Source organism: Perca flavescens, chromosome 15, assembly GCF_004354835.1.
Source record: "Perca flavescens isolate YP-PL-M2 chromosome 15, PFLA_1.0, whole genome shotgun sequence".
In the NCBI taxonomy this organism is placed as follows: domain Eukaryota; kingdom Metazoa; phylum Chordata; class Actinopteri; order Perciformes; family Percidae; genus Perca; species Perca flavescens.
This window is the reverse complement of record NC_041345.1, coordinates 1,337,994-1,364,531: the sequence shown is the minus strand read 5'-3', so window position 1 is coordinate 1,364,531 and position 26,538 is coordinate 1,337,994. Positions and strand designations below refer to the sequence as shown.

Here is a 26,538-nt window from a genome sequence, read left to right as displayed (position 1 = left end):
CATGTCCTGTCCTGTAGACATGGACCTTATTTATATATTTTATACTGTCCAACCAGTAGAACATGTCCTGTCCTGTAGACATGGTCCTTATTTATATATTTTATACTGTCCAACCAGTAGAACATGTCCTGTCCTGTAGACATGGACCTTATTTATATATTTTATACTGTCCAACCAGTAGAACATGTCCTGTCCTGTAGACATGGACCTTATTTATATATTTTATACTGTCCAACCAGTAGAACATGTCCTGTTCTGTAGACATGGTCCTTATTTATATATTTTATACTGTCCAACCAGTAGAACATGTCCTGTTCTGTAGACATGGTCCTTATTTATATATTTTATACTGTCCAACCAGTAGAACATGTCCTGTCCTGTAGACATGGACCTTATTTATATATTTTATACTGTCCAACCAGTAGAACATGTCCTGTCCTGTAGACATGGACCTTATTTATATATTTTATACTGTCCAACCAGTAGAACATGTCCTGTTCTGTAGACATGGTCCTTATTTATATATTTTATACTGTCCAACCAGTAGAACATGTCCTGTCCTGTAGACATGGACCTTATTTATATATTTTATACTGTCCAACCAGTAGAACATGTCCTGTTCTGTAGACATGGTCCTTATTTATATATTTTATACTGTCCAACCAGTAGAACATGTCCTGTCCTGTAGACATGGACCTTATTTATATATTTTATACTGTCCAACCAGTAGAACATGTCCTGTCCTGTAGACATGGACCTTATTTATATATTTTATACTGTCCAACCAGTAGAACATGTCCTGTCCTGTAGACATGGACCTTATTTATATATTTTATACTGTCCAACCAGTAGAACATGTCCTGTTCTGTAGACATGGACCTTATTTATATATTTTATACTGTCCAACCAGTAGAACATGTCCTGTTCTGTAGACATGGTCCTTATTTATATATTTTATACTGTCCAACCAGTAGAACATGTCCTGTTCTGTAGACATGGTCCTTATTTATATATTTTATACTGTCCAACCAGTAGAACATGTCCTGTTCTGTAGACATGGTCCTTATTTATATATTTTATACTGTCCAACCAGTAGAACATGTCCTGTCCTGTAGACATGGTCCTTATTTATATATTCTATACTGTCCAACCAGTAGAACATGTCCTGTTCTGTAGACATGGACCTTATTTATATATTTTATACTGTCCAACCAGTAGAACATGTCCTGTTCTGTAGACATGGACCTTATTTATATATTTTATACTGTCCAACCAGTAGAACATGTCCTGTTCTGTAGACATGGACCTTATTTATATATTTTATACTGTCCAACCAGTAGAACATGTCCTGTCCTGTAGACATGGTCCTTATTTATATATTCTATACTGTCCAACCAGTAGAACATGTCCTGTTCTGTAGACATGGTCCTTATTTATATATTTTATACTGTCCAACCAGTAGAACATGTCCTGTAGACATGGACCTTATTTATATATTTTATACTGTCCAACCAGTAGAACATGTCCTGTAGACATGGACCTTATTTATATATTTTATACTGTCCAACCAGTAGAACATGTCCTGTTCTGTAGACATGGTCCTTATTTATTTATATATTCATGTTGGACCAGTCCAATATGATCGTCAGTTGAAATAAACCTTGTGTTGTATTTGTTATGAATCTATGTTGATGGGTTTTCCCATAACTTTTGCAATTTTAATGTTTAAAAATATCTAAATTAATATTGATATCGCAATACCACATTTTGTTAATATCTCACAACCCTAGGCTCTGTGAGATAAAGCTGTTTTCACACATTCAGGCGATTCACTTCTCTTCTTCATTTTAACGTTATGAGCCGCCTACATTGCAGCGTAACATATGGGGAGTGGTTGTTCCAACACCACCCTTTCACTATAATCAGTCCCTCCAGGATTTCGCGGACCTATTTTTGAGATTGTTGGGCCCAAAATGCCTGATTTTGAGGGAGCTTTTATAAAAATTGCGATAAAAGTTGCAAATGAAGTTACGAGACACGGTGAAAATTGCAAAAATAAGTTGAGATTTGTCGTTGTTGGTATACTTCTTTAAAAATAAAAAGGAAACTTGGTTTTGGGAGAATAAAATAACTCTGGCCTAAGTTTTCCTAATCACTAAAAAGGCTCAGGATACTGCAAATGTTGGTATAATATGAAAATAGCTGGTGGATTTAAGACTTTGATTGAATCATGTTTGAACATACTGCATGTGTCAGTGGCTTGTTGATCTTTACATTGTTAGATAATTTCCTATCCTGGCCTGGGACACACACACACACACACACACACACACACACACACACACACACTAAACTGGCCTGGGACACACATTCATACAGTTTGATAAAGTTTTTATTGGACTTTAACTTATCATTGCACTTATAATAACGAGCGTTCTGTCCTCAATTTAGGTGTCTCTGTGTGTGTGTGTGTGTGTGTGTGTGTGTGTGTGTGTGTGTGTGTGGTCTGTCAATACAATGTTTTTCCCAATAAAATAAAGGATCAGGTCACTACTTTCATTGAATTTGGGTGTTTAATTCAATTTCATAGGATTTGAAAAAAGATTACCATAAAGAACATTGGAAAAGCGATAAAAATGTCGAAAAAGAGGAACATAAAGTTTTCATTTTAAATTTTAACCCAGAGAAACTAGACATTGCATGCTCAACGGGAAGACGAGACAAGGGTTAAGTATCGGTGCAGGCACCATTTAGGCACCGGTACCGTTTTAAAAGTTTAGCACCGATATCAGTAAGTACCCAAAACGATGGCCAACCCTACTTAAAATTGTGTGTCCAATCGTGAGTTGAGTGTATGGTTATGGCATCCCTGGCAGTGATATTTATTTTCCCACTATGGCCACGCCAAGACCCGCCCTTCAATAGCATTCACACACTACTATTGGCCAGGCGTCCATGCTTACATGTTCAGGTCCTATCCCCTGACCAATCCCCTAACCCGTGTTCAGTACACGAATCAATAGATTCAATAACGTGACCATTCCACAAACTGTCGTGAGACCGGGCTGTATGTAGATACCTTCAAGTAAAGTGTAACCAAAAGGTCATTTGTTGTCATTGCCAGTGTTGGGCAAGTTACTTCCAAAATGTAATACATTATAGATTACTAGTTTCTTTCATTTGAGAGTAATTAGTTATATGACAATATTACTGTCTCTGAATTGTAATGCGTTACACTACTTTTGCATTACTTTTGAGTTACTTTCGCCAAAATAAAAGCGGAAGTTTGACTTGGCAGCTAGCTTGTGAATTTCATCACTGAATCAATAAAGTCTCATCTTTATCCACTTTAATACTAATATTATAGATTTTTCATAATATTTTGTATAATTAATATGGATATGCAAAGTAACTAAAGCTATAAAAATAGATAAGTAAACCGTACAATAGGCAAGTAGGAGAACATGAAAATACTCAATTAAAAGTACCTTAGAGTTGTATTGAAGTACATTGTTGTAAAATGTTTATTTAAAGCACTTGAATAAAAAATTCATGTTTAGTTTAAAACAGTCTAAAGGAAATGGTCAATTATAGTGTGATTAAAACTCACTAGTTACATTATTTACAGTACTTGATTTACAGCTGATATGTGAAAAGGTACACAACCTTATTTAACGGTAATTTAGTTTTAATGCAAACCGTCACAGGAAGGGCTTTTATTTTGAAGTAGCCTACATGGAAGTTGTCTGTTGTGTACTCTTGCTAGCTTGTGTTGAGATGAACGTGAGACCATAGATGCAAACATGTCCGTCAAGCTAAGTTGTTCACTTTCTGGTTTGTAAAACTGCAACATATTGAACAGTAAATGGTAACAGTAAAATTTGAAGCCATTCCACTACAGGCAGGAATGGCTTCGAATTTAGGTGTGACCCAACGACAAGCGACTGTTCAGTCTAAACAACGTGGCAGCTTCCACGGGTGAGATGAGCGTAGCTATCGCATCGAGTTTTTTCCGAATTAGAAAGTATTCCTTCATTGAAAGAAGAGCAAAAAAAAAAACGGCAATGGAGGCTTTTCTCGAAAGAAAAGATGTTTTTGCTCTTCTCCCGACTGGTTTTTGCCAAGAGTTTGATCTGATTGGTTGATTTGGCCCGTCTATCACCAACTATAGCCAACTATTTATCCAATCAGCTATCCAGGATTTTCACTCCCCTTCCCAAAAGTTCTCCAACGGAAAGTTCCCACATGGATATGCCGAGCAAATGGGAAGCGATCCATCTGGTGGAGTCAGGTTAGGTGTATTTCCCACTGTATTACCACCTCTGTATAGAGCTGGGCGATTTGTTTCCCTAAAAAGATTTTTTTTATAAAAAACTCGATAATCCCCCCCCTCCCCCTTCCATTTAAAACAAAATAACTGCAAACTGTAAATATATTTTAAAAATATAAACAACATAAACAAAATTGCAAAGGCAAAACCCTTTCTCTAAGTGAAAATTCACTGTGCAGTGTGCAACAAAGATTGTTAAACATCCAAATTATTTATACTGTATTTGGATTAAAAAAATCGATTTTTTAAAAAATATGAATCGATTTGACCTACCAACTCGATTTTTAAAACAAATCGATTTTTTTCCCAGCCCTACGTCTGTATTTACTTTTAAAAGGTATCCTGCATGTGAAGTTTTAGTTTTTAAGTGTAGGTCCCTGTTTCAACAAGTCCTCCAAACTGTACAACCATATGGGTCATTTATTGTGGCGGAGTCCGGTTAAAGGAACACGCCGACTTATTGGGAAATTAGCTTATTCACTGTAACCCCCAGATATAGACTAGTCCATACATACCCTTCTCATCTCTTATTGGGACTTTATCTTATTCACTGTAACCCCCAGAGTTAGACTAGTCCATACATACCCTTCTCATCTCTTATTGGGACTTTATCTTATTCACTGTAACCCCCAGAGTTAGACTAGTCCATACATACCCTTCTCATCTCTGTGTGAGCTGTAACGCTGTCTGATGGTTCCAGCATTAGCTTAGCCTAGCACAGATCCTGCAGGTAACTGGTTCCAACTAGCCTACTGCTCCCAATTGTGACAAAAGTGATAAAATAACACCAACATGTTCCTATTTACATGTTGTGATTTTTAGAGTCACAGCGTGTACAAAAAACAACGTAACATCACAACATGTAAATAGGAACATGTTGGGGTCATTTTGTCATAATTCAGAGCAGTAAGCTAGTTGGAACCAGTTACCTGCAGGATCTGTGCTAGGCTAAGCTAATGCTGGAACCGTCAGACAGTGTTACAGCTCACACAGAGATGAGAAGGGTATGTATGGACTAGTCTAACTCTGGGGGTTACAGTGAATAAGATAAAGTCCCAATAAGAGATGAGAAGGGTATGTATGGACTAGTCTAACTCTGGGGGTTACAGTGAATAAGATAAAGTCCCGATAAGTCGGTGTGTTCCTTTAAGCCACACTCAGCGTTCAAAACTTCTAACATTATTTCCCTTCCTCTTCGTTCCCCAGAACCCAGTGCAGGAGTGGGGGGAGGAGTTTGAGGACGGAGCTGTTTATGGGGTCACTCTGCGGCGGGAGCCCGTCCCCTGCCCCCCCGACGCCAGCGAGGACAGCCCGTGCTGCGCCTTCGTGCAGTACCGAACCTGCAAGGTGCGGCACCTAAAGGCGGCTTCCCTGGACCTCCTGGTGAAAGAGCTGCTGGACCCGGACTGCCAGGAACTGGACTACGGCAGGATCTTCCTCTCCACGTACAGAACCTTCATCGGCACCTCAGAGCTCATCGAGCTGCTCTTCCACAGGTCCAGTCAGACTCTGTGTACCGCTGTTTGTCTGCTTTTCTTTATGCCAGGGGTCACCAACCTTTTCTAAACTGAGAGCTACTTCATGGCTATTGAGTCATACGAAGGGCTACCAGTTTGATACACTCTTCTGTAGGGCTGCTCCTTCTTAATCGATTATTCGACTAATCGGTGGTTTTGGTCTTGGTCAACTTAGATCTCTTTAGTCCATTAGTCATGTCTGATGCTGTTTTCATGCTGAATGACTTATTTCCAAGAAACATACGAGCACATCTCTTGTAAACACAAGAATTAAAGTGGTGCTTTTAGCATGACTCTTTGCGGAGAAACTCAGATTTACAGATCTGTCGATTAAATCAACTAATCGATTAGTCGATACGATTGAATGAGTGTTAGTCCACTAAGAACTTCTTCAATCAAGCACAGCCCTGCTCTTCTGAAATAACAAATGTGCTCAGTTTGCTTTTAGTTATTTATGATTATTAATGATTAATGATACTCATCTATGTGAAGACACTGATCATGTTAACGATTTCTCACAATAATTATCAACAATAACTTAACAAGGTGGGAAACAGATAATATCAATATTCAATTTTCATTTTTAGACACACAGAGACACACACACCCACAGACACACAGTGTTGCTTGTCAGACACACACACACACACACACACACACACACACACACACACACACACACACACACACACACACAGAGACACACACACCCACAGACACACAGTGTTGCTTGTCACACACACACACACACACACACACACACACACACACACACACACACACACACACACACACAGACACACACACACCAGACACACAGTGTTGCTTGTCACACACACACACACACACACACACACACACACACACACACACACACACACACACACACACACACACACACACACACACACACAGACACACAGTGTTGCTTGTCACACACACACACACACACACACACACACACACACACACACACACACACACACACACAGAGACACACACACCCACAGACACACAGTGTTGCTTGTCAGACACACACACACACACACACACACACACACACACACACACACACAGAGACACACACACCCACAGACACACAGTGTTGCTTGTCACACACACACACACACACACACACACACACACACACACACACACACACACACACACACACACACACTCACACATAGAGACACACACACACACACACACACACACACACTCACTCACACACACACACACACACACACACACACACACACACACACACAAACACACACACAAACACACACACACACACACACACACACACACACACACACACACACACACACACACACAGTCTGCTTCAGTTTCTCTCTACCTTTGGGTGTCTATTTTCTCTGTCAGCTTACTGTAAATGCTAACGTTTAGCCTCTTTCTCTGTATATCAGACAGTACAGGCTGTGTGCTAGATTCTGGGGGAAACAACTTGGCTTGTTGTTGCACATGCAAAGTCACCGTGCATTGTCAGGATCTTTTTATACGCTGTATTTTCCTGACAAAGCACTCGCCTCCTGCCTGCTTTGATGTAGTAATAAGTAGCTAGCAGGTGCTCATTATCCCCAGGCTTTCATTATGCACCCAGCGGTCAGAGACTGTGGTTAGCATGTATCGAGGTCAGGCCTCGGTTAGTTGAACAAATAATAATTAAAGAATATTCAGAAAACAGCCTGAAGTGGATGGCTAAGTCTGTTTTGTTTTTCTCCCCCCAACAGAGAAAATGCTGCCTCATATCTGGACAACAGCGAATGCTACAGTAGGTAGGTGGAGCACTTTTGAGATTACACTGTTTAAACCAAGGACTTAACTTTTACGATAAGGGAATTGGGCTTGTTATTGTTATTCCAGTTTTTCAGTTTTTCTCTTTTTAAATGAGTAAATTAAATATTGTTCAATAAAATCAGTGACATTAATGAAGTGTATGCAATGTCTATTATTATTATTATTATTATTATTATTATTATTATTAAAAATATAGGAATTTCATAGATGAAAGAATAACTAAATGAATGGGTCAAATATCAACCCAACAAAGGGATCAATTTAACTCAATATTTGGGCTGGTGGGCCTGACCCAGTAATGAGTTGCATTAACCCAACATTGGTGTCAGAATGACCCACATTTTGGTTAGGCGAAGCAACTCTTATACTGGGTAAAAATTTCAACCCAACTCAAAAAGTCAATTTTTTTTTTTTCTTTAACCTTTATTTAACCAGGTTAGTCTCATTGAGATATATAATCTCTTTTTCAAGAGAGACCTGGCCAAGATAGCAGAACAAGTTAGTTACATAAAACAACAATTTGCAATCACAAAACAATCACAAAAGAGGCAAAGACATCTCAAGTGCATTTCAATTAAATAAAAGTACCATTAGTTAAAACATTTACACGTGTGGATGGACTCAAATCAACCCAGCATGTGTTCTGTCCTATATTGACCAGGAACTGTGTTGGGATTAACCCACTTTGGGTTGTTTTCAGCCCAGTAGTTTTTAGTGTGTACACTAAATGTTTTTTGGGGGGAGGGGGTTAGATCTCCACTTTTGAACAAAATTGAAATTTTAAACACTTCACATTTCTGCAACAATTTCTGGTGAAAATGTATTTATGTAATTATTTTTTGGGAGGGTAGCACTGGCCAGTTTTGATTGTTAGGGGGGTTGTAAGCCCCCCTATCCCAACTGTAAATTACGCCTATGGTTTAAACTATTATGTGGTTAATTTCTAATATGTCACTTAAAGAACTTAAAGGTGTGCATTGGATTTTTATTCAACATTCGAGGTCAGGAACAAAATAACAATTAAGCAACTCACTTATAACTTTTAAGCAATATTCAAGGTTTTCCTGGTCAACCTTTGTTACCGATGCAAAATCCTAGGGCTTGAATGGGCTCTTGACCAGAATGAGTTGCAGAGCAAATCTCAAATTTGCCAGAAGTTTGTCAGGGTTTTCCCAGGCTATAAAACAGGAATTACTTAAAGGTGTGCATCGGATTTTTATTCAACGTTCGAGGTCAGGAACGATTGGCAAATAACAAAATAACAATTGATAAACTCACTCTTTTGATTAGTAGCACTACGGACTTTGAGGAACCTTGAGTTAAAGAGTAATGATTCTTCCTTGGCCTCCTCAGCCCTCTGTTGGCCTTCGTCCAGACATGGATGGACGAGTACAGCGAGGACTTCAGGGATCCTCCGCTGCACCCGGCTCTCAGGCTGCTGTTGGATCACCTGCGGATCAGCGCTGCAGTTTACGGAAACATGCGCAGCCAGCCCAACTTTAGCTCTCTGGCTGGGCAAGCTGAGGCGCTGCTCGTGACGTTACAGAAAGAAGGTGATCCTCCACCGCATATTCTCGCATTGCCTACACCAAAGATACATTCAGAGATAGGAGAAAACCCTCTGGGTTGTTTGCATCCTAAGGAAAAGCTCATCATGGGACTGGCTGTAGTGGCTGTAGTTCTGCACCAAGGCTGAATTTCAGGAAAGAGACTTCAGATACAGTATTAGGGGACCACTAAGGTCTGTATAAAAGAGACTTCAGATACAGTATTAGGGGACCACTAAGGCCTATATAAAAGAGACTTCAGATACAGTATTAGGGGACCACTAAGGTCTATATAAAAGAGACTTCAGATACAGTATTAGGGGACCACTAAGGCCTATATAAAAGAGACTTCAGATACAGTATTAGGGGACCACTAAGGTCTATATAAAAGAGACTTCAGATACAGTATTAGGGGACCACTAAGGTCTATATAAAAGAGACTTCAGATACAGTATTAGGGGACCACTAAGGTCTATATAAAAGAGACTTCAGATACAGTATTAGGGGACCACTAAGGTCTATATAAAAGAGACTTCAGATACAGTATTAGGGGACCACTAAGGTCTATATAAAAGAGACTTCAGATACAGTATTAGAGGACCACTAAGGTCTATATAAAAGAGACTTCAGATACAGTATTAGGGGACCACTAAGGCCTATATAAAAGAGACTTCAGATACAGTATTAGGGGACCACTAAGGTCTATATAAAAGAGACTTCAGATACAGTATTAGGGGACCACTAAGGTCTATATAAAAGAGACTTCAGATACAGTATTAGGGGACCACTAAGGTCTATATAAAAGAGACTTCAGATACAGTATTAGGGGACCACTAAGGTCTATATAAAAGAGACTTCAGATACAGTATTAGGGGACCACTAAGGTCTATATAAAAGAGACTTCAGATACAGTATTAGAGGACCACTAAGGTCTATATAAAAGAGACTTCAGATACAGTATTAGGGGACCACTAAGGCCTATATAAAAGAGACTTCAGATACAGTATTAGGGGACCACTAAGGTCTATATAAAAGAGACTTCAGATACAGTATTAGGGGACCACTAAGGTCTATATAAAAGAGACTTCAGATACAGTATTAGGGGACCACTAAGGTCTATATAAAAGAGACTTCAGATGCAGTATTAGGGGACCACTAAGGTCTATATAAAAGAGACTTCAGATGCAGTATTAGGGGACCACTAAGGTCTATATAAAAGAGACTTCAGATGCAGTATTAGGGGACCACTAAGGTCTATATAAAAGAGACTTCAGATACAGTATTAGGGGACCACTAAGGTCTATATAAAAGAGACTTCAGATACAGTATTAGGGGACCACTAAGGTCTATATAAAAGAGACTTCAGATACAGTATTAGGGGACCACTAAGGTCTATATAAAAGAGACTTCAGATACAGTATTAGGGGACCACTAAGGTCTATATAAAAGAGACTTCAGATACAGTATTAGGGGACCACTAAGGTCTATATAAAAGAGACTTCAGATACAGTATTAGGGGACCACTAAGGTCTATATAAAAGAGACTTCAGATGCAGTATTAGGGGACCACTAAGGTCTATATAAAAGAGACTTCAGATGCAGTATTAGGGGACCACTAAGGTCTATATAAAAGAGACTTCAGATACAGTATTAGGGGACCACTAAGGTCTATATAAAAGAGACTTCAGATACAGTATTAGGGGACCACTAAGGTCTATATAAAAGAGACTTCAGATACAGTATTAGAGGACCACTAAGGTCTATATAAAAGAGACTTCAGATACAGTATTAGGGGACCACTAAGGCCTATATAAAAGAGACTTCAGATACAGTATTAGGGGACCACTAAGGTCTATATAAAAGAGACTTCAGATACAGTATTAGGGGGACCACTAAGGTCTATATAAAAGAGACTTCAGATACAGTATTAGGGGACCACTAAGGTCTATATAAAAGAGACTTCAGATACAGTATTAGGGGACCACTAAGGTCTATATAAAAGAGACTTCAGATACAGTATTAGGGGACCACTAAGGTCTGTATAAAAGAGACTTCAGATACAGTATTAGGGGACCACTAAGGTCTATATAAAAGAGACTTCAGATACAGTATTAGGGGACCACTAAGGTCTATATAAAAGAGACTTCAGATACAGTATTAGGGGACCAGTAAGGCCTATATAACTGATAAACTGATAAAGCTTTATTATATCATGACTTCTGCTCTGTTTGATTCTTTAGAAACGGCGACAAATGTCAGTCCTGCCCAGGAAGATCTGGAACAAGATGAGGAGGGTTCTGGCGATGAGGATTCAGGATGTGAAAACTTTCTGGATCAAGGTGGCATCATGGATTTTTCCGCTGCTGCCGTTGCCGAACAGCTGACCCGAATGGACTCTGTACGTGAGAGGATATATTTTATGTTGCATTTCTGTTGTTTTAGGCTCCATCTACAGAGTGCAGATCGGGCCGCATTTTTCTGTCCGAGCCCGGCCCGAACCCGACAGGCATTAAGATATTTCTGTCCGAGCCCGACACAGTTAAAATCTATTTTTTTTCACATACTAATGACACATGTACGTTTGTGTGTGTGAAAGCTTTTATTAATCAGTTGTAGGAAGGCATTCAGAAATGTCAACAGATTATTAGCTGCATTTAAAATGTTCAATGCTTTATCGCGCTGATGTGACCGAGCCCGACAAGAACCTGAACGTCATTTCTAAATGTCCGAATCTGTCCGGTATCCATCCTCTAAACCAAATGTAGTAGTGTGGATGTAGCCTTACATTGATGATTAAAGCTAACCTGACCAGCCAGCCCCACATCCAGATGTTGGGTGTGGGAACTCCCCATTGGTCAGGGCTCAATCCGAGGGGCGGGAAAAACTGTTGTCTTTCAAATTCCCTCTGCACGCAATAGGATAGCACTCCAACCAATCAGCGCAACGCTAGCTGATAGATTAAACTTTGAACTCCGAACACATCTTCCTGTTTTAAGAATGACTTCAGTGCCGTTCTTTGTTCTTTTCTCAAAGAAAAGCTGAACTCCAAGTCTTCCAGAAGACCTCTGTTCACCAGCAGCAGCCATAAGCCCCGCCCACCCACTCTATACACGATGTGATAAAGAGCCGAAGTCCCGCCCCTTCTACTTCCGGTCCATGGGACCTATCTTTCGAAAAAATATGAACGAGTGTCAATGGAGTGATAATAATTATTTTTTGATCCAGTTTGAATTGAGCCATGATGTTCGTCAATTTAAAACTTTATTTTTCAACTGAAAAAAGTCTCCGTTTATTGTTAAACTGTTGAAGTATTAAAGACTACAAACTTCATGGATGACGTCTCTCTGAAGCTACGATGTCTGTGTGTATCGTACCGGGGATGTAACGTTACTCTAATGATCAGAGGATCTCTCTTTGTTCTTTAGCTTCTCTGCTGAAAACACTTGACTGGATAAAACACAGCAGTTAAGATAACGTTACATGTGTTGTTGAACAGAGCTAAGCTAGCTAGCTAGCGAGCAAACCAAGCATCAAGCTAGGTGAGGTAGATTATGTGAAACGGGAGATGTAGTCCACTGGGAGATGTAGTCCACTGGGAGATGTAGTCCACTGGGAGATGTAGTCCACTGAGAGATGTAGTCCACTGGGAGATGTAGTCCACTGAGCTGTTTCACACTAAACTAAGTGGTACTACGACAAACCTACGGCTAACTGAGACTTTCTTCGGTTGAAAAATTATCTTTTAAATTGACGAACATCATATTTGTAATCCATGGCTCAATTCAAACGGGATAAAAAAATAATTTGCCTCTCCCCGTTCACTACCGTTCATATTTTTTCTGACTTAAGGTCCCATGAGGTCCACCGGCTCTCTATTGGCCCGACTAGAGTTTGGTTTTTCCAGCTCGCAAGCCAACGGAGAGTTGCTAGACGGACGGTGGCTGCAGATTACAGTTAGTGCCACTATGGTGCATCTAGATTTCTAGGCTATATTAAAGGCTGATTTTTCTGGTTTTTACTATGTTTCAGGCTCTGTTTGTAAAAGTGGTGCCATACCAGTGTCTGGGCTGTGTGTGGTCGCAAAGAGACAAGAAAGAAAACATGTCTCCCACCATCCGAGCCACCGTTGCGCAGTTCAATGCCATTACCAACCAGGTCATCGTGTCGCTGCTCTGCCCACCGACAGACGCCAACTCCAGTCCCACTTCCCCCGGCCGGCCTCCCACTACACCGGCTCAAAGGGCCCGCATCATAGAGAAGTGGGTCAGAGTGGCCCAGGTCAGTCAAGAATAAATAGTAATTAAAGTAGAGCTTTCTAGGCCGATTTCCGATTTTCTTTGAGTTAAGCCGGCCGATTCCGATTTCATCTTTTCTAACCACTTTACAGCACACACAAATATTTATTTTCTATCTTTTCTTTAATAGAACATGTTTTGAACAGATAATGCATCACTATAAAATAGAACTATATAAATGACTCCTGGTGTGGGACATTCACACACATCTAAAGAGCAATGTTAGAACCATTTCCTTCTTTTCATATCCACTATCACACTAAAGAAATGTGATTGGTGTGGTCCCTCCACGCCCTACTGTCTCCTTGCAGGTGTTGCATATTGCAAACTTGTTATCTTCTGACCACACGCTGAAGAATGTCCAAACAGCTGACATGTTGCTGGTTAAGAATAGCGGCCGGTCTATCGGTGCATGTCTCAGAGGTGTCAAGTAACGAAGTACAAATACTTCGTTACCTTACTTAAGTAGAAATTTTGGGTATCTATACTTTACTGGAGTAATTATTTTACAGCATACTTTTTACTTCTACTCCTTACATTTTCACGCAAATATCTGTACTTTCTACTCCCTACATTTTAAAAATAGCCTCGTTACTCATATTTCAGTTCGGCTTGTTTTCATTCCAGCTCGTCAGTCATCGTTCAAAAAAACACACACACAAAAAACCCTATCCAAATCGCTCCATCCGGAGAGAGTGAATGTGATTGTGGTTGGATAAGAAGTATAAACATAACTATTCCGACACCCTATTGGTTTGTACGCGATCCATAACACCTGTACAGACCCGGTGCTAATACGCCACCGGTGCCTTGACGACCGTTATCTACCGGACCGAATAGCAACACGGATTTCGGTGCCTTACGTGCCTGCGCGATGCTCCGAAAACGGACGTTAGAGGGAACTGAACATCGCCGCACGGGACGCTAGTCAACACTACAGTTGGAAGCAGGTTAGCCTAGCGTTAGCTAGCAGCTGGAGTAAACATGATCAAATGCTGAGAGCTAAACGGTGTAAAAGTGTGTCTATATTTCACTGGAGAGGAGTCTGACACCAGATTGGAGCTGCCGTTGTCTGAAAAACACAGAAGAGATGTAGCCTACGTGTCACCTTTTTCAGCCCTTCTGAGTTTGCAGGTATGATTTTAATATACTGTAACATTATTATAGTCATATGATTTTGTCCCCGCGTTTTAGAGTTAAGCTGTTGTCCTTAATGGCATTCCCCCCTTACATCAGGGGTCTTGAACGTTTTTTAAGCCAAGGACCCCTTAACTTAAAGAGATGTAGCAGGGACCCCCTACTACATATTGTATGAAATTAAGTTGCATATTAAACTGGGCCTACAATAACTGTTAGGGTAACCTAAAGCCTTCTTACGTACGTTTTTTCATAAGCTATTAAAATATTAATTGTTGGCATGATTTTATAAATCATATTTTAATGTTACATATGTGGCACAGTAAATCTAGGATTAACTGTATCTGTGGGCTGATATCTTAGTGACTACCTTACCTGTAGGCCAGTAAGCCTATCATCAGTGGGAATTTATATTTGCTAATACTATGTTGGAATTATGTTATGGCATTTTATTTTTATTTCTTTTAAAGACTCAAAAATGTACAATAATTTGGAGGCCCCCCTGCAATGACTCTGAGGACCCCCTGTTGAAGATCTCTGCCTTACATTACTTTTACTTTTATACTTTAAGTAGTTTTGAAACCAGTACTTTTACACTTTTACTTAAGTAAAAAGCTTGAGTTGATACTCCAACTTCTACAAAAGTCTTTTCAAACCCTAGTATCTATACTTCTACTTGAGTAATGAATGTGAATACTTTTGACACCTCTGGCATCTCTAGATTAAAGATTCATCCACATACATACACCCACATTTACAAATGTGCATATAAGACACTGTGTGAATGCCAGACTGAATACTGAATGAAAGTTTGTCTCCTCTGCAGGGTTGTCGGCGGTTGAAGAACTTCACCTCTCTCCGGGCGATCCTGTCGGCCCTTCAGTCTAACGCCGTTTACAGGCTGAGGAAGACCTGGGCTGCTGTTAGCAGGTAGGTAGGGCTGCTGTTAGCTGTTATCAACCATTTCAAAGGCCGCGCCTTCTGTCAGTCTCTACATAATCGTCCTTTAACCAGGATCTTGAACCCTCATCAAGTTCTATTCAATGTCACTGACGGCACAGGTCAGCAAATGCCTTGCTTCTGATAATCTACAGTATGTCAGGTCATGAACACTTGAATAAGCTATTATAATAATAATAAAAATAATAATAATATATCAAGGAGAACTGAAACATAGACAGCCAAAGCAAGACCAAAAGTTAATGTTATTGTGTTGATAGTTTGGACATCTGGTCACGGCTCACATAGTGACGTTTTAACACCATACTTAGTTATTCAAGCAGGCCTACCTGGTTTTGGACTTATCTTATTATTTCTATATATGTAATACCTACTTATTTTATATGCTATCTTATAGTAAGTTAGTTAGTTTGTTAGTTTTATTTTATGTCTGTGGCATGACAAACATTTGGCCCATACCATATGGGATTACAGACATCTTCCAGTCTCGCATATACAAATCATGTGGAGAAATGCATGAATAACAGGGAAAACCTTTATGTTTTTGTCATGCATGAATTTTGCTTATTTTTTCTTGCTTGCTCTTATTTTGAAGCACATGAGTTTACGGCTGTCATATGAAATGTGCTATATAAATAAATAATAATAATAATAATAATAATATCAATAATACATTTTATTTAAAGGCACCTTTCGCAGCACTCAAGGACACCGTACAGGGATACAAAAGACATTAAAGCAGCAATAAATAAAGAATACAACCGCAATAAAACAACAGAAAAAGGCAGAGCAATTGACAAATACACTTGACTTGACTAAATAGCTGCATTTGTACTAAATATAGCCTCTGTGTTGTTGTTGTTGTTGTAGGCAGAGCATGGCCACGTTTGATAACCTCTGGGAAACCTTCCCCGATGAGAACTGTGTCCTGACCAACAGAGAGCTCCTGCTGGAGGTAAGAAGGAAAGGCTTGTTGCACAAAAATCTAGGCTACATTTACTTCAGTGTTTACAGTGTAAACCATTGCGTAGGCCATTGCAACCTACAGTCCCTAATAAAGCCAGTATTGGGACAGTTTTCAGCAGAAGACACAATACTGGAATTACAGATTATTACTATCTTGCACTTGGCGCAGCGCAGTGCATTCCCCGACTCAAGTGTCTTTGCACATCTGTGGCCCGTGGCCGTGCTGGTCTTACAGAGAGGTGTGTTCAGGTGCATTCTGGGTGTGCTGGTCTTACAGGGAGGTGTGTTCAGGTGCATTCTGGGTGTGCTGGTCTTACAGGGAGGTGTGTTCAGGTGCATTCTGGGAGTATTATATTATTACTATCTTGAAGCAGCGGGAAGTGATCGCACCATTGACCAACGCGCACACTATGCTTGTTACACACACAGGGACGCACACACACACACACACACACACACACACACACACACACACACACACACGCAGAAGATTACAAATAAAAATATTACGGTGCAAATCCTCCATCTTAACAGCAATGCTCCAAGGTCCAAACGCGCCTGGCTTTTAAAGGGAATGGGAGATGATCTCTGATTGGTTGATGAATGGGAGATGATCTCTGATTGGTTGATTGCTTGTTACGCCCAAAACACACCTCTGATTAATGAAGACACTAAGGACAACTCTTTAGTACCAGGCGCCCGGCACACAGACCCTTTTTTCCGCCTTTTTAATATTGAGAATTGTTGTGACCATTAACACAACAGGATATGAACTGTACAAAGTACAAAGAAAGTTTAACATATTGAAAACATATTTGGAAATGATTATCCTCCTAACCACATGGATGGATTTAGTTTAGGTTATTATTCACAGAGATGTTCAGCAGAGTGTTAATGGGAGACTAGTGGCCTCCAGCACATTGTGTTCCCTCTTTTCTTTCATGAAGTCTCTTCTAGGAAACTGCGTCAGAGGCGACTTGTGTCTGGTTACAGTTACCGGACTCTGAAGTCAAGAGATCAGACACAGACCAGTCTACCACACACACAACAGCCAAGCAACTTGCACTACTATTCACTTCCTAAAGAGATATTATGATTAGTTTAGCCATTGTTAACGTATCCTTCTTTTCACTATTCAGTGTATTCAGGCGCAGCCTTTTATTAAGGAGGCTTTTATCTCTGTAAACACAGTCACTCATACGTTTGCTTAAAGCATAATTGCTGTTTTTGACAGGTATATTGAAAGCAAACTTACGAGAGAATGCTTCAAAGTGGCCTCCCTCCCTTCCACAAGATAATAATTAAACAGGACACACAAGTTAATGTATAATAAGTCTTATATAATAATTATTGTGTTGAAGAAATTGTTTCATAAGCCTGCTTACAGTTTGCTCTCGTACTTCATGTAAAAACCTGTTGTATGTTAAGCTTGTGTGCATGCATTTAATTGCATTTTTAAACCCATAAAGACCCATGCATGCAGAGGAAATGAATCTTGCCAGATTTGTTTGTATTTGATTGTATTTGAATCACTTGAAATATGACCTACAACTGAATATAGCTCCGTCTGACCTTCTTTGACAGGACGGAGGCCAAGCGACCGTGGATAACGTTTCTCCCAAGATATCCAAGCGGTGTCCATTCCCTAGACAGATGGTAAAACATACTTCAGGATGAGAAAAGCGTGCGATACATTTTTTGAAGACATGATATGAAGCCCAGTGCCATAATAGCACCTAGCAACCTGCCTTTTCTGCCACATCAAATGTGCAGTTTCACAGCAGGAATGTAGCAAAAATGTGGGAATTATTTATCTTTTATTTATATTCAGCTTTTCAAAAAGAAAAATGCAAATCCCCTTTCATTTTATACAACTCTAAAAGCCACAGGAGAGCTGAGTTTAGTGTGGGTGGAGTATCTCTGGCACGGCAGATATCCAAACCTATCTTTTGCCTTGCTTGGCGTTGAACAAGTTTTGGCCCCAGATCACCGGGATTATAGGACGGTAATAATAGACTAGACAGGGGCCTATTATGAGTCATATGCACATTCTCCTGGACCGTAACATGAACCCACATTGCTGCTCCAGTAACTGGGACTCGCCTCGTGTGAAAGTCGTGCAAATCTCAACACATTTAGTGAAAGAGAGAAAGCATAAAAAAATAAAATCATAGAGTGACACAGGAAGCTGCTGCTGGATAACAGGCAGTGTGCTTACACAGGGGTTAAAGTCGGATGTGGCAAGTGGGGGAACTATTAACACCTACTCCAAATTTAATTCTTGAATTTAACACTTTAAAGTTTCTTACTACTTTAATGAAGTCTATCCACTACACAGCACTTGAAGAAAACTCAAGCCCAAAGTCCCCCGCAAAGGGACTTACCATCTCCAACAGAAAACACTGTTCACAAACTGCTCCAAACAGCTCTATTGTAGTCCAACCTTTACTTCAGAGACAAACGTTATAATGCTCACCTAGCTGCTAGCATGGCACGCCCTCATACTCTGCTTCTGACTGGCTAGTAGTCCTTACCTAGATACTGTCAGGGCCCTCATACTCTGCTTCTGACTGGCTAGTAGTCCTTACCTAGGTACTGTCAGGACACGCCCTCATACTCTGCTTCTGACTGGCTAGTAGTCCTTACCTAGGTACTGTCAGGACACGCCCTCATACTCTACTTCTGACTGGCTAGTAGTCCTTACCTAGGTACTGTCAGGACACGCCCTCATACTCTACTTCTGACTGGCTAGTAGTCCTTACCTAGGTACTGTCAGGACACGCCCTCATACTCTACTTCTGACTGGCTAGTAGTCCTTACCTAGGTACTGTCAGGACACGCCCTCATACTCTGCTTCTGACTGGCTAGTAGTCCTTACCTAGGTACTGTCAGGACACGCCCTCATACTCTGCTTCTGACTGGCTAGTAGTCCTTACCTAGGTACTGTCAGGGCACTCCCTCATACTCTACTTCTGACTGGCTAGTAGTCCTTACCTAGGTACTGTCAGGGCACTCCCTCATACTCTACTTCTGACTGGCTAGTAGTCCTTACCTAGGTACTGTCAGGGCACGCCCTCATACTCTACTTCTGACTGGCTAGTAGTCCTTACCTAGGTACTGTCAGGGCCCTCATACTCTACTGAGCATGTGCGACTCTCAACAAAGATGTTACAACAGTGAGATGTCTCACTCTGTAGCTAAAACAGAGAGCTCAACACAGGGTGAAAAGAGGAGCTGCAGCAATGTGCAGTACAACAAAAATATGGTTTTTCTGATAACCATGTAAACCTATTCTGATATAACCTTTTAAATACAATTATGAACCTGAAAATGAGCATAATATGAGCACTTAAAATAAAGTGCAAACCCCGCATTTTAAAAGACTGCGCAGTTTGCAGGGGAGAAATTTATTACATATTGGGCTCAGGTTTTTAATTACAATATGTGGCAGATTATTGCATAATGCGATGTTTATGTTATATTATGCTTTCAGGTTCGTAATTGTATTCAGAGGTTGTAACAGAATAGGTTTACATGGTTTAATTATCAAAAAACACCTATATTTACCCATATTTTTGTTGTACTGCACATTGCTGCAGCTCTTCTTTTCACTCTGTGTTCAGGTCTCTGTTTTAACTACAGAGTGAGACCTCTCAACTTCTGTAAAATCTTTATTGCCAGTCACACATGCTCAGTAGCTAGGTAAGGACTACATACTCAGTTGCTAGGTAAGGACTACATGCTCAGTTGCTAGGTGAGGGCTACGTGCTCAGTAGCTAGGTAAGACTACATGCTCAGTAGCTAGGTAAGGACTACATGCTCAGTAGCTAGGTAAGACTACATGCTCAGTAGCTAGGTAAGACTACATGCTCAGTAGCTAGGTAAGACTACATGCTCAGGTAGGGACTACGTGCTCAGTAGCTAGGTAGACTGTGCTCAGTAGCTAAGACTACATGCTCAGTAGCTAGGTAAGACTACATACAAGGCAGGATTAGCTGGGAGTCAGTACAAGGCAGGATTAGCTGGGAGACTTAGGTTACGGTTAGCCCCCTGGTTTCGGCTAGTGACGTAGAAAGCCGTGCAGATGTTGACCAGCTCACCAGGAGACTGAAGGCAGGACACATTCAGAAACTGGATCTCACTCAGAACACCATGGATGAGTTTTTTCCAAGTTTGTATGTGTGTGGAAGCACCAGTGACACAAAATAACACCCCAAATCCCAGAAAAAGTGATTATTTTTTTTTTAATAATATGGGCATTTTAACCCCTGTGTTTACATGTGTGTCTGCAGAGTACCTCCAGTGGCGTGGTTCCATACCTGGGCACCTATCTGACCGTCCTCACCATGCTGGACACCGCTCTGCCAGACACTGTGGAGGTACATAACGTACTGTACACTCAATACTGTACAGCAAAATATCTCATCATATTATGTATTTTATTCCAGAAAAGTAGTGGGCAGGGTTGTAATTAGAGCCCGAACGATGAAGGATTTTTAAGGCCGATATCGATACAAATACTTGATGATTTAAAAATCCGATACACATATATATATATATATATATATATATATATATATATATATATATATAAAAATCCAGAAATGCGTAACAAATTATAAACAGATTTAGTTATTTGTAGTTATTTATGAGTCCTCACTAAGATAATATGATAATGCAGCTTAAAAATATGTAGTTGTAATCTAACAAAGTGCAAAAACTTTGTTGTAGAATTTTCAGGTATTATATACTATAAGGAAGCCAGAATAACGTTCATAATCCCCAAAAAAAAATCACTTTAGCTTTTTACTACTTTTTTTTAAAGATTATTTTTTGGGCATTTTTCGGCCTTTATTGGCCGCTGTGTCGAGAACCAGACCTATATATATTCAGTACATATATACACACACAGTGCAGGCCAAAAGTTTGGACCCACCTTCTCATTCAATGCGTTTCCTTTTTATTTTCATGACTATTTACATTGTAGATTCTCACTGAAGGCATCAAAACTATGAATGAACACATATGGAATTATGTACTTAACAAAAAAGTGTGAAATAACCGAAAACATGTCTTATATTTTAGATTCTTCAAAGTAGCCACCCTTTGCTTTTTTATTAATAAGGGAAATAATTCCACTAATTAACCCTGACAAAGCACACCTGTGAAGGTAAAACCATTTCAGGTGACTACCTCATGAAGCTCATTGAGAGAACACCAAGGGTTTGCAGAGTTATCAAAAAAAGCAAAGGGTGGCTACTTTGAAGAATCTAAAATATAAGACATGTTTTCAGTTATTTCACTTTTTTGTTAAGTACATAATTCCATATGTGTTCATTCATAGTTTTGATGCCTTCAGTGAGAATCTACAATGTAAATAGTCATGAAAATAAAAAGAAAACGCATTGAATGAGAAGGTGTGTCCAAACTTTTGGCCTGTACTGTGCATACATACATACATACATACATACACATACACACATATATACACACATACACTCATACTAGGGGTGGGGGAAAAAATCGATACAGCATAGTATCGCGATATTTTCCGTGGCAATACTATATAATACAATACTGTATCGATACACAGACGCCAAGTATCGATCTTTTACTATGTATGTGTTGGTTAGTTTGTCTGCTTGACAATCCCATTTTGCAGCAATAAAATTGAAATGAGATGAACAAACAGAGAAATTTATCTTTTTAGATAAAACAGATGTTGACAAAGTTTCCTTTCTGGTGACATCATTTGAAATTGGGAACAATTTCAAGTTGTAAAAAAAGGTAATAAAAACCAAATATATCGCAGAATATTGCAATATGTTTAAAATCGCCATTATATCGTATCGTGACATAAGTATCGGGATGATATGATTCCCTTTCATATAAGTGAATTCATTAAGTGTAAATAAACACTTAAACAGGTTCTTGTCTTTGCTTACACTGTGTTTTAGAACATGTATCAATCATTGATTTACTGCTGTTGTGAATGCTGGAACGGGGATGTTATGATCCCATTAATCATTGATATATGCAATAAATAAGAGCTCTGCTAACCTCCTGCTAATCTCCTCCTGTGACAGGGTGTGCTCATAAACTTTGAGAAGAGGAGGAGGGTAAGTGGATCCTCTTTGTGTCATCTTGTATCTGGTCCCTTTTTGTTTTTGACTATGTGAAAAGAAAAGAAAGTAGAAAGGTGTTAGGACACACCGATGTCAGGAGACTTGTGTTGAGCTGCTCCCTCTTAGTGGATTAGTGGACTAATCGGTGGTTTTGGTCTTAGTCAGCTTAGATCTCTTTAGTCTATTTGTCATGTCTGATGTTTTTTTCAGAGAAACTCAGATTTACAGATCTGTCAATTAAATCAACTAATCCACATGTGTAAAAAAACTCGCAGAATTTGATCCGGCCCGCATATCAATTTAGGTTCACGATACATTTTAGACCGATGTTTTTGAGTCGTTTGGATGACTAAGTTAAATTTTTTGGGGCTTTATGTCGACCGAGCTGTGAGTGCGACGACTATAAGAGACATGCAATAAAAGAGGTTTGACTTTTTTTTGATTTAAATAAAGCATGTCAATAAACTCTCCATGTCTGGCCCTTGGTGTGAGTCTCTTTTTCCAGTGTGGCCCTCTGGGAAGTTGAGTTTGACACCCCTGAACTAATCGATTAGTCGATGTAATTGAATGAGTGTTAGTCGACTAAGGGGCCGTCCACACGGAAACGTTTTTTTGTGCAAACGAACATGTTTTGCATCGTTTGGGCCGACCGTCCAGACGAATCCTGCAAACGCACTGCCTGAAAACGCACTTTTTTGAAACCAGGTCTCAGGGTGAAAAAATCTGAAAACGGCTCTCGTTTGGCTTCGTATGGATGGTGAATCCGAATCCGTATTGATGATGTCATCGCCACACCCGTCTCTTACACCCTCTCCCACGGCCGCTGACGCACAACTGTGGGGAAGCTAAGCGAGCATATCCCATCTCCATGGTTACACCAACTCACTTCATCTAAACACTGTGTCTCTGCTCCCTGACCCTTCCCTCTGGATTCTACACAAGATATATTGCTAACGTTATGTAGCTAAAGTTAAACATCGCTAAAGTAGCTGACCCCTCCAGCAGCGAAGTAACATTAATGTTAGCTGCTATGGCTATCTGTTTATAAAGTGGAAGTAACTAGCTAGCTAATCTGTCTGCTTATCAACTCCTTCAACGGATTATAGTAACTTTTACCACGGCTTATTGTAGAAAGGCTACTGCAAGAAAAACGTATAGATTATTAAAAAGACATCATTCATGGATCATTGATGTTTGTTTGACTGCCGATGTTAGAGCTAGCTAACGTTAGCGCGCTAACGTTAGCTTGCTGCTAGCGCGCTGCAATCATGCAAAATAAAAAGCAATCCAACAGCACATTATACAACGTAAACAAAGACACATTTTCTTGCGGCGGCCTTTATAAAATGAGCAGTGGGGAAAGTTATTATAGTCCACGGATGTATTAAGAGAAAATTATAATCTAGCTAATCATGTTATGATGGGAAGTGGAAGTGACTATGCTCTTTTTCTCCGTTTTTTGGTGAATTTCTGTAGCAGAAACAGCGCCGCCTATAGGCCTGGCATATGAAGTAGCGTATTAAGTCATTTACAAGTGGATTCGTTTGGACGCAGCTATTCTTGAAACGAATCCAGGGAAGACGGGTAAAAAAAAAAAGATCGTTTTGGTACGTGTGGACGGGGCCTAAGCATTTCTTCAGTCGAGCACACAGCCCTAGTCTTGTGTTTATCCTTCGTCGTTTCTCTCTGCCTGCAGGAGTTTGAGGTCCTGTCCCAGATCCGAGCGCTGCAGGCGTCCTGTTCCCAGTACAGCCTGCCCAATCACCCCCGAATCGCTGCCTGGCTGCAGGGACACAAGCTGCTCACTGACCAGCAGAGGTAAACAAAAACAAAAACCTGTTTGAGCCCACAGTCACACGAGCTTACAAGAGACAGAGACAAAGCGACAGGCTACCATTCATTTGTTGTTTTAGCTGCTTTAGGCTACATTAACATTGCTACGATTTGGTTATCTTTTGCTACGTTCCCCCCTCTCATTCCCCCTGCTCTGGTGTTCCCCCCTCTCATTCCCCCTGCTCTGGTGTTCCCCCCTCTCATTCCCCCTGCTCTGGTGTTCCCCCCTCTCATTCCCCCTGCTCTGGTGTTCCCCCCTCTCCTTCCCCCTGCTCTGGTGTTCCCCCCTCTCCTTCCCCCTGCTCTGTTGTTTCCCCCCCCTCTCATTCCCCCTGCTCTGTTGTTTCCCCCTGCTCTGGTGTTTGCCCCCTCTCATTCCCCCTGCTCTGGTGTTTTCCCCCTCTCATTCCCCCTGCTCTGGCGTGCCCCCTCTCATTCCCCCTGCTCCGACGTTTCCCCCTCTCGTTCCCCCTGCTCTGGCGTTCCCCCTCTCATTCCCCCTGCTCCGACGTTTCCCCCTCATTCCTCTGGTGTTTCCCCCTGCTTTGGTGTTTGGTCATTCCCCCTGCTTTGGTCTCATTTTCCGCGTTTTCTCATTCCCCCTGCTCTGGTGTTTCCCCCTCTCATTCCCCCCCTGCCCCCCTCTCATTCCCCCTGCCCCGACGTATGTTTCTTGAAAATCAGTCATTCAACATGAAAACAGCATCAAACATGACTAATGCAAGAAATCTAAGTTGACTAAGACCAAAACGACCGATTAGTCGACTAAGAGGGAGCAGCCCTACTGACAGAGCAGTCACAAGTACAACTTTTTATTCCGTACGTAATAATGTTTGGAAGAGGACTGAAGTTTTCGCCGATGTCGTCCTCACAGCTATGAACTGTCCAGAGAGCTGGAGCCTCCGGTGGACTCGTGTTCGCCGAGTGCCTGGAGCCACCGCAAGCTCAGCAAGAAACTCTCCTCGTGAGTATAGCTCTGTAGTACACACACACACACACACACACACACACACACACACACACACACACACACACACACACATACATACATACACATATATATTAGGGCTGTCAAAATAACAAGCGTTAACAAAAATAACGCAGATTAATCCATTCCATATTGAGGTTTGACCCGGAGAAGTTCTAGCCCCCATTGGACTGTAAAATGAAGGAGGGAGACGAGGACATGTTGCCTGGATCATTGATGGGAACATTTAGCTACTTGTTCCTTCTTCCTGCCAACCCTGGCTACCGAAATCTGGTGCCCTGATATGTCTGCTCTTCTCTCTGATGCTCTGAGACGGACGATACAGGCAACACAAACACCGCTGCACCTGACGCTAGTTAACACTATACTGGACAGCAGCTAACGTTAGCCTAGCGCTAGCTAGTAGCTGGATTAAACACTGTTAAAATGCTGACAGTCTGCTAGCCTGACCAGCCAGCTGCCACTAGGGTACGTCTAGATTTCTAGGCTAACAATCTGCAGCTGCTGTCGGAAAAACAACACAGACGGTGCGTTCAATGAAACTGGTAAACTACAGCGTCGTGGTGCATTTGAAGTTATTGTAAATGTCCTTTTCCCATCTGGTGGTTGTTTTTGTCTTTCAACAGCAATTTACTAGTGAAATAAGTTATTGTTATAGATTATTATCAAATCATTTAATTTTGACCATATGGCCTTAGCAATAAACAAGCCCTTCTTTAATGTCACAGACTGTTGTTTAGTACCCTTCTTTTTTCTTTTCTTTTTTTACTTTCTTAAAAAGTATCGGTTCAGGCACCGTTAATTATGTATGAGATTAATTTTGATTTATTAATCACAGAGTATGTAATTGATTCGATTACATTTTTTAATCGATTGACAGCCCTAACATATATATATATATATATATATATATATATATATATATATATATATATATATATATATATATATATAAATAAATATATATACACATATACACATACATGTACAGTACAGGCCAAAGGTTTGGACACACC

The 26,538-nt window shown here is 40.5% G+C and overlaps 1 protein-coding gene across 1 annotated transcript in view; it reads left to right on the top strand.

Annotated features, from left to right (window-relative positions):
* LOC114570152 (ral guanine nucleotide dissociation stimulator-like 1) overlaps positions 1-26,538 on the top strand; it is a 44,525-nt gene that overhangs the window by 8,483 nt on the left and 9,504 nt on the right. Inside the window, exons 2-13 of the mRNA XM_028600397.1 lie at positions 5,537-5,826; positions 7,605-7,649; positions 9,025-9,224; positions 11,459-11,616; positions 13,248-13,496; positions 15,477-15,580; positions 16,481-16,565; positions 18,161-18,232; positions 20,869-20,955; positions 22,663-22,695; positions 24,398-24,519; positions 25,409-25,498. Of these exons, the coding sequence (XP_028456198.1) occupies positions 5,537-5,826; positions 7,605-7,649; positions 9,025-9,224; positions 11,459-11,616; positions 13,248-13,496; positions 15,477-15,580; positions 16,481-16,565; positions 18,161-18,232; positions 20,869-20,955; positions 22,663-22,695; positions 24,398-24,519; positions 25,409-25,498 (1,535 nt within the window). The remainder of the gene's footprint in view (positions 1-5,536; positions 5,827-7,604; positions 7,650-9,024; positions 9,225-11,458; positions 11,617-13,247; positions 13,497-15,476; positions 15,581-16,480; positions 16,566-18,160; positions 18,233-20,868; positions 20,956-22,662; positions 22,696-24,397; positions 24,520-25,408; positions 25,499-26,538) is intronic.